The sequence below is a fragment of the Martes martes genome (assembly GCF_963455335.1).
Source record: "Martes martes genome assembly, chromosome: 11".
Lineage (NCBI taxonomy): Eukaryota > Metazoa > Chordata > Mammalia > Carnivora > Mustelidae > Martes > Martes martes.
The window spans coordinates 92,960,682-92,976,841 of NC_137899.1; the positions used below are offsets into that span (position 1 = coordinate 92,960,682).

The 16,160-nt window shown below is 39.9% G+C and overlaps 1 protein-coding gene across 2 annotated transcripts in view; it reads left to right on the top strand.

Moving 5' to 3' along the window:
- The first annotated feature begins 1,207 nt into the window (after nt 1–1,207).
- The window catches only part of TRIM24 (tripartite motif containing 24), a 94,083-nt gene continuing 79,130 nt past the window's right edge, over nt 1,208–16,160 (top strand). For both annotated transcript variants that reach the window (XM_080818771.1, XM_080818772.1), the window contains exon 1: nt 1,208–1,850. In XM_080818771.1, the coding sequence (XP_080674897.1) occupies nt 1,487–1,850 (364 nt within the window). In that variant the 5' untranslated portion in view covers nt 1,208–1,486. The remainder of the gene's footprint in view (nt 1,851–16,160) is intronic.

Sequence of the window (16,160 nt, forward strand, 5' to 3'; positions counted from 1 at the left end):
TTAACGAGGACTTCTGACCCCATCCCACTTTCCTCAATGATCCAGCACTACTTCATTTGTACTTAAAATTGCACTTACATTTTTTTTACATGTGTGTTCAAAAGTTTTGTGTCCCTCCTCCCCTTTCTATACTTCAAGCTCCTTAAAAAAAAATTTTTTTTTTGGTCTCCACTCCCAGTGTGGGGCTTGACCTTACAACCTTAAGATCAAGAGTCACATGTTCTACTGACGGAGCCAGCCTGGCACCCCAAAGTTTGGCCATTTTTTGAGTGAAAATGTGTGTCCCTTCTGATGTAAGTCTGTGTGTTTTGGGGGGCAGGATGAAAAAAATTTTGAAGGAATTACTTGGACTTCAGTCCTGATATTTATTTTTATTTCTCAAATTGATGTCACATTTATACAATTTCTCAAATTGATGTCACATTTATACAATAAAGACAGTTTCAAACAATCTTTATATATTTGTTTCTTGGAGAAAGAACCATTTTTATTCATTTGAAAAGCAAATCGCTGACTTTAAAAATTAATTTCACCCTTTTCACTGGGGGGAATCCTTTAAAATTCCCGACTTTACAAGAGAACCTCCACCCTTATTCTTCATGTTCCCTCATTTCATAATGGAGAAGAGTGAATTCAGGTGGCATATCCATGCTGCCACCACAGTATCTTTTTCACACAACAATCTCCATTTATAAAATTCTTCCCTTGTTTGCTCTTCACAATCTCTACTTCGTCATCCTTTGACCCTCCCACCATATTTACTCCTCCTACAGGACCCCGGTCTTTCAGCAGTAAAACGAGACTTTTCGGAGCAGTTACTTAATTAAGCGCGTTGAGTGCACACGGTGGAGCTCCGCCCCATAGGAGGGGCTAACACAGGCGGACCGAATTAGTCGGTCTGTCATTAACAAATGATCCCTTAATCTTTTCCGAGGAGCGAAACATACACAAAGGCCCAATCAGAAGCCGCGGCTCTAGGAGTTCGGTGGGGGCGGGGCTGGGCAAGCGCCTTCCCACCTCCCAGCCTCCCGCCGCGGCCGTCGGAGCCTCGCGGGCTTGGGCAGGCCCCGCCCCCTGGCCAGGCGAGGCGGCTATTGGGCTGCGCGTTCCCTGCCGTCGCCTCAGTTGCTGGGAGAGGGTGGGTGGGGGCGGGGCTTGAGGTGGGCCGGGGGCCCAGGGAGAAAGGCGGGGAGACGAGGGCGGGCTGGGCGGATTCGACGAGCGCCGCGGCGGTTGGCGAAGCGGACGGGGCGCAGCCTTCCCGGTGCGAGGAACGGTTCCCGCTGACAGATCCCCTTCTTCCGGCCGCGCCACCCGGGAGGCGGATCCCCGGGGCTTGAGGAGGCTTCCTCGGCCCGGCCCGCCCTCCCTCCCTCTCCCGCGGGTCACCCAAGCGGCCTGTGAGGAGGCGGAGGAGGTCGTCGGGGGCGGCGGCAGGCGGAGACCGCGCTCCCCCTTTCCCGGCGGCGGCGGCGGGGGCAGGACAATGGAGGTGGCTGTGGAGAAGGCGGCGACGGCGGCCGCAGCGGCTTCGGCGGCGGCCGCCGGGGGGCCCTCGGCGGCGCCAAGCGGGGAGAACGAGGCCGAGAGTCGGCAGGGCCCCGACTCGGAGCGCGGAGGCGAGGCGGCCCGGCTCAACCTGTTGGACACTTGCGCCGTGTGCCACCAGAACATCCAGAGCCGGGCGCCCAAGCTGCTGCCTTGCCTGCACTCCTTCTGCCAGCGCTGCCTGCCCGCGCCCCAGCGCTACCTCATGCTGCCCGCGCCCATGCTGGGTTCGGCCGAGACCCCGCCGCCCGTCCCCGCCCCCGGCTCGCCGGTCAGCGGCTCTTCGCCGTTCGCCACCCAAGGTGAGAGCCGGCCGTGGGCGCGGGGGAGCCCGGGGAGGGGCTCGGGGAGGCGAGCGCCCTTGTGCGGCGCGACCCGCTGTCATGTCGCCGCCGCCCGGGGTGCGCGACGGGGGAGGGGCGAGGAGGAGGGTCTGTGTTGGCGGCGGTGACATGGAGGGCCCGCGCGCTCTGCGGCGTGCCGCGCGCCCCGCGAGCAACTTCCACGGGTGCTGAGGACTTGGCGGCGCCGCTGCCGCTCCTCCTGCTGCTCGGCGTTCTCCTCCAGGGTTGGGTGGCCCGGGCGACCCGCACTTTTGAAAACGTGTGTTGGAGTGGGCTCTAGTGGGTATCTCGGATTCTTTGCCGACTGCATCTTGTTAACTGCTACCCTCTGCCTCCCCAAAGCTTTGTCCGGGTCCATATGATCCTAATCATCTCGTGTATACGCACGTTATTTGAGCTGGAGGGGGGAAGGGAGGGATGAAGATGAAGTGATGGTGACTTTCTTCGGTGATTGATTACAGATCGGATGCCGTCTATTTACTATCTTGCCTGTTTCAGGTTCTTTACCTTAACGAGTCCCCGATTTTACTCCCTTCTGCTAGGGACAAAGGAGCCAAAAGAAACGGCATTTTGTTGTCTTTTCTCATTGGAAGATTTTCTTTTGAAACGGTAAAGGGTAAAGAGAAGTAGAACAAAGTGATTTGGGGTGCAGGCTTTTCTTGTATTTCGTAGAGGACAGCTAGAAATGTTGAAGTTACTGTTCTCTTTGTGGTATTTGTTTGTGTATAATGAGACTTTTGACAGGTAGTTCCCTTTGCCAACGTTAACAGGTTTGAAACATTTAAAGTTAGTTGAAGTAAGTACAGTAGTTATTCTGGAAGATTGCTTGAGGATTTTAAATTGTAATAGTGCAAATATAGGAGCACTTCTTTTTTTAAAATAGAAAGTAACTGGAAAAGGGAATAATTCATTTTTAATACATTCTGTTAGAGGGTCTAGTTGATTTGAGATAAAATGTTAATTAAATAATTGAAGCTGGGTCAAGGTATATAATAAAATTGATGCATAAATAGTAGTGTTAGACTCTTCATTTGATTATACGTTACAAACAGTATCTAGTTGAGGGAGCCAATTTTCCATGGGTCGCTCAGTTTCTGCAGGTCGTGCCAGGGAGGTACTGACTGCCCTTTGTTTCTATTTTTAAAACGTGTTTCTATAAGGACAGCCTTGGAAGATAGAGATAGTGTCTTCCACCAGAGCAAAGATCAGACATGCACATGGTCCAGTTAATGTCTACTGGAGTAAAAGGCCGGCATGCTTACTGCCCATGATAAAAGATTGGGCTTCTCTAAGCTTAGGTTTCCTCCTGTGTAACACAACCCACTCCTGTGCAGGTGTCAGCTGGCCCTTTTCATCTTGTCTGGTGGGAAATGGAATTCTGGGAACCAGTGCAAAAATGTTGATGCTTTGGCTTATGTTATTGTGAGTAACTAATAAACTGCCCCTTGTCTCATCCCTGAGTCTTTGTATTTTGTACCAAATGGTAAGCTAGCTTGCAAGTAGGCTGAAGTCTCAGATCTTTCACACTGTTTTCTCTGGTGTGGCCCACCTGTGGAAATTTAGTATAAGTGAAACTTCAATCTTAGTTCTTAATTTTTAGACACATTTTAAGGTTTCTTTTATTTATATTTTAATTGGTTAAGCAGGCTGGTAGCCGATTAGGATCTGGGTTTTGCATAATTCTAGAATTAAGATTTATCATGTTCCTGGCCATGATATGAATGGGAACATGGGTAATAAAAACTCTGAAACTAAACTCTGAAGACACGTTTTCAATTTCAGATTTCTCAGAATGTGCTGTGTAATTCTCATCTCTCAATGTATTTTATCTTGGTGTTTGTATTATCAGCAAGAGTTCCAAGAAAGCATTTAAATTAGAAGGTAATGTTTTTGTTTTTATACTAAGAAAGACAAAGTCACTAACAATGATACTTTAAATACAGTACAAGGGAAGTTAGGGTTATGTTCAATAAATTAAAGATACTATTTATCTTGAGTCTTACCGACTTGAATATATTCTCCCTTCTCTCCTTGCAAACTTATTTTAATACCAGCTGAAGTAAAACTTGAGCCAGTACATTTCATAAATATATAGGGTTCATTGGATCACCTGTACTGCATTCTCCTAATGAAACTGTGGATAGTCATTATGGGTCAGACTTTAATACCTGCAGGAGCTAAGCTAGCTATCTGAGTTAGAGACCTATGATCTTGGGGGTGAAATAATAGGAATGAGGGGGGAGGGAAAAGGAGAGGAAGCAAACTAAGCTCCAGCAGGTTGTCATGCAAGAGAGGGGAGGACCAGTATTAAAGGATATATATATATATATATATATAATTTCTCTTAATGAAAAGTCTGAAGCCCGGATTTCTGTGAGAGCTTTCTCTAGTAATAGATATTGGCAAGTAAATAAAAAAAATAAACATGCACACAGGCCCATTCTATAGGTCAAACAAAACAAGTTTTGTGGAGGCCACAATCATGTTGTAGTTACACTCTTCACTTTTAGATTTAGATAGTGGTTTTCAGATTTATAGCCCTACTAGAGTCACTGGTATACTTATTAAAAATTTAGATTTCTAGAGGAGCCTGGGTGGCTCCGCTGGTTAAGTGTCTCCCTTCAGGCCAGGTCATGATCTCAGGATCCTGGGATCCTAGCCCTTACCAGGTAGCAGACTCTGTGCTCAGCAGAGAGCCTGCTTCTGCCTCTTCCTCTGCCCCTCCTCCCTGCTTTCTCTCTCTCTCTCTCTCTCTCTGAAATAAATAAAAATCTTTAAAAAAATTTAGATTTCTAGGCCCATCCTCCAGAGAGCCCTGCTTGGTGTATTTTTAGAATTCTAGAGTATAGTATTAAACCTTAGTGTTTCTTTAGTTCAAGCAGTATTATATTCCAAAATAAAATTGATCATAAGAGGATTCTTTAGGAAATTAAGACCAAAATTCAAGATATAGAATAATAGTTTTCAACACTATCAGGCCGAATTTTTCTATTTAGTAATTTTTGGTGCTCCCTGTTAATCCTAAATGAAATTCATAGAAAATAAATCCTACTAAAATATTTTTTTGTAAAAAAGAAATAAGGCTAACTTATAATAACATAAAGATATATATTATAATTTATAAATGCTCAGATACAGTTACGCTAGTTCCCAACGCTTCATTGAGAACATGGGTTGAAACTGTCCTTTGTAAGGCTGCCAGTTGGAAGGAATGAGGTTGAGTGACCACATGCTAAAGTTGGATGACTACCTCAGGTGTGACTTTCCTTTTCTTAGTGTGAGGTTATATCCAGGAAAGAGGGAAGAGCTTAGAAAATAGATTTTCTTTAGGTACATTATAGGTACCTGAAGTCAGAAGACGAACTGATCTTAAAGAAATGTTACAACATTGTGCAATATTTTGCGGCATTCAGGTAGTGTTCAGCAAGAGTTGCAGGCTCTAAGCTATTTTTTTCTTTTTAATTTTTTGTTTATATTAAATTAGCCAACATATAGTACATCGTTAGTTTCAGATGTAGTGTTCAATAATTTATCGGTTGCCTGTTACTCCCAGTGTTCATCACATCACGTGCCCTCCTTAATGCCCATCACCCAGTTACCCCATCCCCTCACCCTAAGCTATTTTTACAAGAATACTGGGCATACTCTTGAAAAGGGTCACATTATTTGTCCAGGGAGAGTGAAAAATAGGAATCCATCAGTTTTCTTACACTTCTTTACTAGCTGGCAGTCTATAAGATGTAACTGTCAATTCTGGGATATAATTTCTTTGGGTTCTTGGTGAGAAGTATAAATCACCTTGTGAGTACAAGATACATGTCAGAGAATTAATAGTATTTAAGACAGATCCATATTGCCTACCAGTTTTATATATGGTATTCATCTGTTAATGGAAATTATACTATTGTTTTGAATTGGGGGCTATTACAAATAAAACTGTTACAAATATTTGTAGACAAAGTCTTTATGTGGATGTGTTTTCATTTCCTTGAGTAAATACTTAGAATTGGAATTTCTTGTTTGCATCATAAATGTGTATTTACACTGGTTGTACTGTTTTGCATTCCTTCCAGCAACCTATGAGAGTTCCAGTTGGTTCATATCCTCGCCAATTTGGGTGTTAGTCTTTAATTTTACTCATTCTAGTATGTGCAAAGGGGAGTCTCATGGTTTTAATTTTCATTTCCCCGATGAATAATGATGAGCATCTTTCCCTGTGCTTATTAGTTATTATAGCGTTTTGGTAGAATTTCAGTTTGTCTTTTGTAGATTTTTAAAATTATGTAATTGATTACATTATTGAAAAGTAAATATTCTTGATATACATTCTGTATCCTGGTCCTTTGTTAGATACATGTACTGCACATATTTACTTCTGTAGCTTGCCTGTTCATTTTCTTAATACTGTCTTTTGAAGAGCTCAAGTTTTAAATTTTATTTAAATCTGATTTGTCATTTTTTTTCTTTTATAGTTAATTCTTTGCCTACCCTAAGTTTACTAAGACTTTGTCCTTTCAGCACTTTTATAGTTTTGGTTTTTATATTTAGATGTATCATCTATTTTGAGCAATTTTTGTATGAGGCATTAGAGTTGAGGTTCATGTTTTCAACCATATGTCAAAGTACCATTTATTGAAAAGGGTACTTTCCCCATTATATCACTTTGGCATTTTTGTTAAAAATCAGTTTAACAGGGGCACCTGGGTGGCTCAGTGGGTTAAAGCCTCTGCCTTCAGCTCAGGTCATGATCCCAGGGTCCTGGGATCGAGCCCCACATCAGGCTCTCTGCTCAGTGGGAAGCCTGCTCCCCTTCCTCTCTCTCTGCCTGCCTCTCTGCCTACTTGTGATCTCTGTCTGTCAAATAAATAAATAAAATATTAAAAAAAAAAAAAAAATCAGTTTAACATATATGTATGGTTCTGTTTCTATACACTTTTCTGTTCTTTTGAGCTATCCAGTCAGTAATAAGTGGGGTTTGTTTGTTTTTTTTAATTGCTGTAGCTTCTTTCTTTCTTTCTTTCTTTTTTTTTTAAGATTTTATTTATTTATACGAGAGCACCAGAGAGCACACAGGAGCATGAGCAGGGGGAGGGGCAGATGGAGAGGGAGAAGCAGAAATAGACTTCCTGCTGGGCAGGAGCTTGGTGTGGGGCTCCAGCCCAGGACCCTCAGATGGTGACCTAAGCTGAAGGCAGCCGCTTAACTGACTGAGCCACCCAGGTGCCCCTGTTGCCATAGCTTTTAAAGTAAATTTTCAGTTGGACAGTTTTGTTCTTTTTCAAAAATTGTTTTGCTCTTTGAAGTCATTTACGTTTCTTCATACATTTTAGAATCAGCTTGTTAATTTCTACACAGAAGCCTGCTACAATTTTGATTAGAATTGCATTAAATCCAGATACTACTTTGGGAGAATGATCTAACAACATTAAGTATTCCTATCTATAAACATGTTTTATCTCCTATTTAGATCTTTAATTGCTTTCAACACTATTTTATCATAGTAGTCTTGCACAGTATTTTAGTTTATTCCAAAAATATTTTATGATGTTGTTTAATGATATTGGTATTTTTAGGAAATATCATTTCCAATTGTTGATAGCTAAAATACAATTTACTTTTGTACATTGATTGTATCCCATTATCTTTCTAAATTCGATGATTAAAGCTTAATATATTTTTTTTTAATCAGTTTTTTTTGTCATTAAGGTTTTCTTCTTAGACTATCCTCTTGCTCACAGGTAGATAGTTTTACTTCTTTCTTTCCTAATTTCTGTTATCTTCTTCCCTTATTGCACTAAATAGGACCTCCAGTTCAATATTGAATAGAAGTTTAATTTCACTGTTAAATGAGAGGTGACATCCTTGCCTTATTCCTGAGCTTAGGAGGATAACGTTAGTTGTTCATCATTAATATGTTAGAACTATTAGCTTTTTACAGTTGCCTATTATCAAAATTAAGAAGCTCCCTGCTATTCATAGTGTGCTGAGGATTTTAATTGTGTTGGATGATGAATTTTGTTATGCAGTTTCTGCATCTGTTAAAATGATCATCTGGGTTTTCACCTTTTTTCTGTTAATGTGGTGAAGATGTTAAACCTATCTTGCATTCTTGGGATATGCTCTGCTTGGTCACCATGTATTCTGTTTGTGTACTTCTGGATTTGATTTGCTAATATTTTAAGGACTTTTTTTATGTTCTTGGGGAATATTGGTGATAGAGTTCTCTTGTATCTTTAACTGATTTTGGTATCAGGGTAGTAACTGGCCTCAGAAAGTATATAAAGTGTTCCATCTCTAGTTTTCTGAAAAAGGTTTTGTAAAATTACTATTAATTCTTTAAATATTTGACAGAATTCAATGAATCCATTTGGGTTTGGAGTTTTGTTTATGAGAAGGTTTTTGATTAGGAATTTAGTGTCTTTACTTGATAAAGGGTTGTTCAGATGTTTTATTTCTTCATGAATCCATTTAGATAAATTGAAAATTTTCTGTTTTATCTAATTGGTACATTTTTAGCATATATTTGTTCACACATTCCCTTCCCCTTTTAATGTTTTCAGGGCCTGAACAATGTCCCGGACCTCCTTTGTTTCTATTTGTAGTGTTTGCTCTTTTTCTTGCTTGCTATTCCTAAGGGCTTATCAGCTAACTTTTGGCTTTGTTAATTTTATTTATTGTCTCTGCTTTAAAGGTAGAGTTTTCTCTCTAAGCACACACGTTGGCCACCTCAAACAAATTTTGTGTTTTTAACATTCTATTAAAATATCTTAAAATTTTTCTTGTGATTTCTTCTGTGACTGATGGATTGCTCAGAAATGTGTTAATTTAAAATTATTTGGAGGCGGGGGGTGGGGGCATGCGCCTGGGTGGCTCAGTGGGTTAAAGACCCTACCTTTGGCTCAGGTCATGATCCCAGAGTCCTGGGATTGAGCCCCCACATGGGGCTCTCTGTTCAGCGGGGAGCCTGCTTCTTCCTCTCTTTCTGCCTGCCTCTCTGCCTACTTGTGATCTCTGTCTGTCAAATAAATAAATAAATAAAATCTTTTAAAAAATTTAAAGTTATTTGGGGATTTTCTGTATCACTTATTCCATTGTAGCAAGAAAAAAATACTCTTTTTTTTTTTGTTAAGTCTGTAAGACTTCACTCTTTCGAAGTTATTGAGACATTTGATTTCCTAATATATTATCTTTCTTGGTGAATGGTCTGTGTGTATTTGAAAAGAATTTAAATTATATCCACAGTTGTTTGGTGTAGTTCTATAAATGTCAGTTAGGTCAAGTTGTTTGATAGTGTTGTGAAAATCTTTGTTTTGGTTTGGTTTTCTTTTGGGGGGGGGGGGAGTTCTAATTGTTCTATCTGTAATGGAGAGAAGAATGTTAAAGCCTCATGGTTGTTGACCTTTTTATTCCCTTAATCCTGATTTTTGCTGCAAGTATTTTGAAGTTTTATCTAATTGATTAATTGTCTGCCTTTTGAACACTATGAAATGTTCTTTCTCTCTCATACTACTTTTTCATGTAGTCTCCGTTGTCTTAGGTTAATACAACTACACCAGTTTTCTACCTCTGTTTGAATGGTATATTTTTCCATTCTTTTACTTTTAACCTTTCTATTTAAAGAGGTCTCTTGTACGTAGTGAATAGTAGTGTCTTGCTTTTTTAATCCAGCCTATAAATTTTTGCTTTTAATTGTTTAACCATTTACATTTTAAGTAATTATTAGTATGATCAAGTTTAAGACTACTTTTTTTTTAAAGATTTTATTTATTTGACAGAGAGAGAGATCACAAGTAGGCAGAGGCAGGCAGAAAGAGAGAGAGGGAAGCAGGCTCCCTGCCGAGCAGAGAGCCCGATGCGGGACTCGATCCCAGGACCCTGAGATCATGACCTGAGCCGAAGGCAGCGGCCTAAACCACTGAGCCACCCAGGCGCCCCTAAGACTACTTTTAAAAACTTCGTTTTCTCTTTGTTCTTCTTGGGCCTCTAGTATCTTTGTTTTTCTCAATCCCTTAGCTACTGTTCTCTGGTAAGCTTTGCAAAGTCTTGCTGTGCACATGCATGGTATCCTTCAGCCAGGGACTTGGAGAAACCCTAGAGAAGACTGCTGGCACCCTCACTTTTTGTAGCTCTCCTCTCTTTGGTGTTTAATTTGTTTCAAGCCCCAGATCTTTCTCAGGCTTTTTAAGCTATGTTCTAGTTAGGCTTTTGTTGCCTACATTATGGTTGGGAAATAGTCCCCAGGCAGAGAATCAGGACATCTTAGAGTTCACTTCCTGAATTTCCCCTTTTTCAGGGATCACAGTCGTCATTGCCTGTTGTCCAGTGCCGGAAGACAGTTGCCTCATGTATTCTTCCCAGTTACATACAGTTGTTTATGGTAGGCAAACTTGTCACTGGTTACGCTGTCCTGGTGGAAAGTTGATGTCAAAATACCATTTTTAGATTGCATTGCTCCTTTTTAATATACTCACATGTGGGTAATTTGGTTCTTGTGTCTCTAGATCTCACCAAGTTAAACTATCATCCTAAATGTATGAGCCCTACATTTCTTATAACCTTGACCCCTTTCTAAAATTTACATCTGCATTTTCAAGTACATACCAGACCGGTAGTCTCCAGAATGGGATGGGTGTCACACATTATGAGGTAACATTATTCATTGAGTTGAAGGAAAACATTAGAACTTTTTAAAGTTAAGCTTTAAAGTACTTGATAAGTCAAATGTCGTGGTCACATGAATAAGCATGTCAAATGGTTACATTTCACATATAGCATACAGAGTATTCTAAGGGGGAGGAATGAGGGCTGCTGCAAGTCCAAAAGGTATCTTTGACAGAGTTAGGAGTACATGTCCTCTTGGCATATGTAGCACCAACAACTACATGGCATAGGAAGTGGAATGCGTATTAATCTTCATTTGCCCTCTTAAATTAAGTAGTCCCTTGTGCTGTACAACCAAACTGTACACAGCTGCTCTGGAGGTAGTAGGATTTCTATACTGCAGACCCTATTGTGATCCCCACCCCACCCCTAGCACACACAGACATGTATTGTAACACAATTTACATGTTCTCGGATAAGTTGGCTTATGGGTTGTAACCTCTGTTTTTAACTAAAATGACTGACCAAAATTGAAGATCATGATAGGCCCTTACCAGGACCCTGACATGAAAAACCCTGTTAATCTCAGTTCCTGGGAAATTCCCATATGGAGGCCACTTAAAAAAGCCCCTCAGTTTCAGCAGCCTGGAGAATCCCTAAGTTGTAGGATGTTGGGCACATGTGTAATGGCAATAAAAAGTGATCCCCAACTTCAATTAATAGTACAGAAAGTTACATTTAAGTCTGTCATCAAGGTTGGATGCTGATAACTTGGCTCCTCTCCAGTTCAGGAAAATACAGAAAGCTTCTCAGGGCTTCCCATATTTGATGACTTCTTTAGTGTTATGTACAGGGATAGGTATTTGTCATTTCCTGGCACCTGAATATGCAGTCAGTGGTGGTTTAGCCAGCAAGGAAATCTGTGTTCTGTAGAAAGCTGTAATTGCTGCTGCTCCATTTTGTTTTTCATTTTATCAGGTGTATGGACTTGATGGGAGTCGTGATTTTCCAGCAGCCCTAAATTATCTGAATCTTTGAAGTCTCATTTTCAGCTATGATAAAGATAATACTAATTTGTAAGTATAACAGCATTGGAGTGGCAGAACTGATAACTTCATAGGTTCTTTATCAGTCTTATTGTGAGGTTAACAGAAGTGATTTTCTAATCAAATCTTATAATTGGGCCTAAAAGTTTCAGAATTATTGAGAAGACTCTTTGAAAATGACTGACATCCTCTATATTAATGGCGAACTGTGCCTTAAGTGTGTATTGTATCTTGGACCATTAGAGAATAGTGGTATGAAGCTATCATGATTAGCAAGGTATTTAAAAATATTTAACCCTGATTTTGGTCTTTCAAAATGTCTTGTTTGTGTGATATATACGGGGTGCACTAGTTCTGTAGTATATATACATTATATATATATATATATGTATATATATATATATACATATATCTGCATGTTCAGTTTTTTTTTTTTAAGGATTTTATTTATTTGGCATAGAGAGGTCACAAGTAGGCAGAGAGGCAGGCAGAGAGAGAGGGGGAAGCAGGCTCCCTGCTGAGCAGCGAGCCCGATGCAGGGCTCGATCCCAGGACCCTGAGATCATGACCTGAGCCGAAGGCAGAGGCTTAACCCACTGAGCCACCCAGGCGCCCCTCAAATACTTGTTTTTAAGACAACATGTGACTATAACTATCAGCTGAATTGTCTCAGTGTTTTTCTCTGTTTACATCATCGTAAAAATGATTTTCAGATGCTCTTCTAAGTTGTAAAAATAGAGGATTCCTGAGAAAACTTTGTTCTGATTTCTTCTAAAAATAACATAGTCCATAGGTACTCTTGTCGTGATACGATAAATTTAAAAGAAAACTGTCATTTATAGTAATTGGGAATCATAACTACCAGACGATCTCTATTTTTACCTTGATTATGAATAAATAGTCTTTCTGAGATCTCTTGACTGTCGTTATTCAGCATTAAGGATAACCAGGAGGAGAGCCTCTATCACATGACATTCCTAGTGTCTGTCTCTTTGTACTGGTGCATGTTGATTTATGTTTCTTCTGGTCCTCATCAGTCTTCTATACTTGTGTGTTGTGTGCAAGTTAGCTTTTACTAATTTTCTCAGCTCACTTTCCCACCTATCTTTTGGTATTAAGGTTTCCTCCCACTTCTTCGACCCTTCGTTTTTGGTCTTTTGTCCTCTGTTCCTTTCTCTTTTTCTCTGGAGATTAGAGTGAGGAGATCACCTAGGACAAGACTTTAGGAAATCAGACATGTAATGGGTATGTAGGATGGAAACCTAGAAAGGAGACTGAGAAGAGGTACAAGAAAACCAGGAAGATACATTGTCATGGAGGGCAAGGAAGGAAAGGCAGTGGTGCTTCACAGTGTGGTGTTCCTGCCAGGTCAAATAAGAGAGGCCAAAAACATTTTGAGTGTTAGAAACATGGCAGTCGTGCAAAAGCATATTTTGGTGGAGAAGTCGAAGGGGATATCTTAATGGGTAGGTTATATAATGGGTGGGAAGTTAAGACAATTCTGGAGAAGTTTAAAGGGATAAGGAAATATGTGGGGAGAAAAATGGGAGTTAGCAAGGGTTTCTTGTTTATTGCCTTTTTGTAAATAGGAAAGGCTTAAGCATGTTTATGTGAAAGTGGAAAAGTTCAGTCAAGTGAGCTATTGAACATATCAAAGAAGGGATTTGTGAGTGAGTGTGTGAGGGTTCTGAGAAGGCAGGATAGGAATGATCCAAAGCATAGGTGGAGAGATTGGTGACTTTGGGTAGGAGAGAGATTTTGTTATCAACAGGAGAGAAGGCAAGAATAGGTGTATATATAGAAGGTTTGTCTGTGTGTTCAGGGTGGACTGCATTTCCCAGTAAAATGGAGCATGATTGCAGATCTTGTTGAGGCCCACTTGCTTCTAGAGATCATACATTTATAGTGATACCTATCTGCCTTCTTCTAGAGCTACCCAGCACCTCTCTAAAAAAGCAGAGTATTTTAGGGCAGTGCTATTCAAAGTGTGGTCCACAAACTGCTAATAGGGTCTGAAATGAGACCGTTCGCTGCCCAAAAGTAGGAGGGAGGCCGAGACAGCCTGGTTCCTAAGATGAGATTCTTAGAAATATTCAGTCAAAGAACAGAGCCCCACACTGAGAAGAAACTGCTGCAAATAAAAGTTGATGAGAGTAGGAATTTAGAGGCAAAGAAGAGAAAAGGCTCAGATACATGTGGCAAGGGGGCATGGAGGAGGCAGATCTTAGAAAATCTTAGGGAAGTAGTTACACTACAGTACCACAGATTTGAATACTTTGTGGTAACAGCATAAGAGGAAACCTTACAACTCAGTCTAGGAAAGCTCTTAGTCTTTTTACAGATGAAGTATAGGAAAACCCCTTCTACTATAATACGATTTATAGAAAGTACTATAATTTTATTGAAAGATAGTATAAGAAAAAAAGTGAAAGTCCTCTGAATAACAGATCTGAGGAAATGAAGGTAGCAGGATACTTTAGTCTCAAAGCAAAGATATAATGAAACCAATTTCTAAAAAATGAGCTGGGAAAATGAAACAGTATGTTATGAAAAAAATATAAATTGAATTAGAAAGTTTAGAAATAAGCTCCTATGCTATAGAAGGTCATGAAAAGAAAAAGTGACAGACTTGAAGAAGTAATTAGAAATTTTTCAGAAATGAAGATGAATCAGAAAAGTTCTTGAATGAGTAGACTCTCTAGAAAGTACCATAAAAGAAAGAAATGATGGAAAAGAACAGATGAAAACAAATCAAGTAAAGAGATAAATTCATGAAGTGACAAGAAGATCTGATATGAATATGCACGTAAATATATGGACATTAATAATAGCACCTGGAAACTATTTGGAAAACAAAAACAAAACCAAGAAAATGTTAAAAGATGAACATCTGTATTATAAGGGTTCACTGTGTGCTGAAACAACAGCCACCACTGAAACATGTTCTAGGGCTTTAAAATTTAAAAAAAAAGTAATACTTTGGGCGTCTACACAAAAAGACTACATTAGTTAGATGGAAAGAATGCCAAATTATCATTAGATTCTCCAACATTAGTACTTGAATCTGGAAGACTGTGGAGTAAGGGTTTTTAAGATTTTCACAGAAAAAAATGTGAATTGAGACACATACCCAGCCAACTGATGTTTAAGCATAAAGAACATATGTAAGAACTTTGAAACTACTGTTCCTGTGAGCCCTTTATAAGGATACTAGATTTTGCTGCATTTTCTGTATTTCTCACTTCAGTATACTTGGTGTTATTTTTTCTGATTTATATGGGAGCAGGTTGTAGACATGAACCTTGAGCCCCAAATATCTCAATGTGTCTCTGAAGTACAGATTCTCTTTTTTAAAAGTTGTGTGTGTGTGTGTGTGTTTGTGTGTGTGTGTTTAGCTTTACTGAGAAAAGATTAACATACAGTAAACTGCACGTATTTAAAATGTACAAGTTGGGGCACCTGGGTGGCTCAGTGGGTTAAAGCCTCTGCTTTTGGCTCAGGTCATGATCCCAGGGTCCTGTGATCGAGCCCCGCATCAGGCTCTCTGCTCAGCGGGGAGCCTGCTTCCCCCTCTCTCTCTACCTCCTTCTCTGCCTACTTGTGATCTCTGTCTGTCAAATAAATAAATAAAATCTTTAAAAATAAATAAATAAAATGTACAAGTTGATGAGTTTTGAGATATGCAAGGATAATTCTCTGTAACCACAGTAGAATTACCAAATTCAGGATATTTTACAGTAATACAATGCTATTATCTAATACATAATCTATATTCAAATTTTGCCAGTCGTCACAATAATGTCCTTCACAGCCCCATTTCTTCCCCTGTTGATAGTGGGAGAAATCCAGGACACAGATTGCCAGCATGTACCATAGCATAGATTTGTGGACAAGTTCCAAAGGGTGAATTCCAGCAAATCCCAGGGATATAGCACCAAAGTATGAACGATGGTTGTTATCTTTTCTAACAAGGTCTCTTACCAGCTCTGAAGGGAAAGTTCTTCCTTGGGCACTGTGTTCTAGCCTTAGAGGTGGTGGCTATTATGTATCATATTTATGATATTGGCTGTTGTACTTAACATTCTTGAGCATTGTCTCCACTTCTTACTAGCCAGTCCTTAGTTCCTTGATGTAGTTAATAATTATTTATGTCAAACGTTTTTTCAGACCTAATGTTTGTTTTCTCTCCTTATTGTACCCAGCCTGATTCATCATTTTTGGCAAAAGTAATGTGTCCCCTCAGGTGCTTTACATTAGGAAATCATGATGTCGTTCTGTCCCATTGTTGTTGGTGTTTGGCTTTGATCACTAGTTTGAATAGCCAGATTTCTCCACTTAACAGATATTTTTCCCCCTTTATAATTAATAAGTAACCTCTTGCAAGATACTTTGGGATCTGTGTGACTGTTCTGTTCCCAAAAACCGTAGCTAGTATCCACTGTTGATTCTTCCCCTTAATCATTTATTATTGTGGTGTTGCAAAAATGGTGATTTTTCTGCCATTATTTTTCCACTTATTAGTTGATATTCTACTGTATGGATGAGATTTTCCTTTTTCATTTACTTATTATAAACCATTCCTTTCATTATTTATTTTGATAACCACATTGTTCCAGTTTGG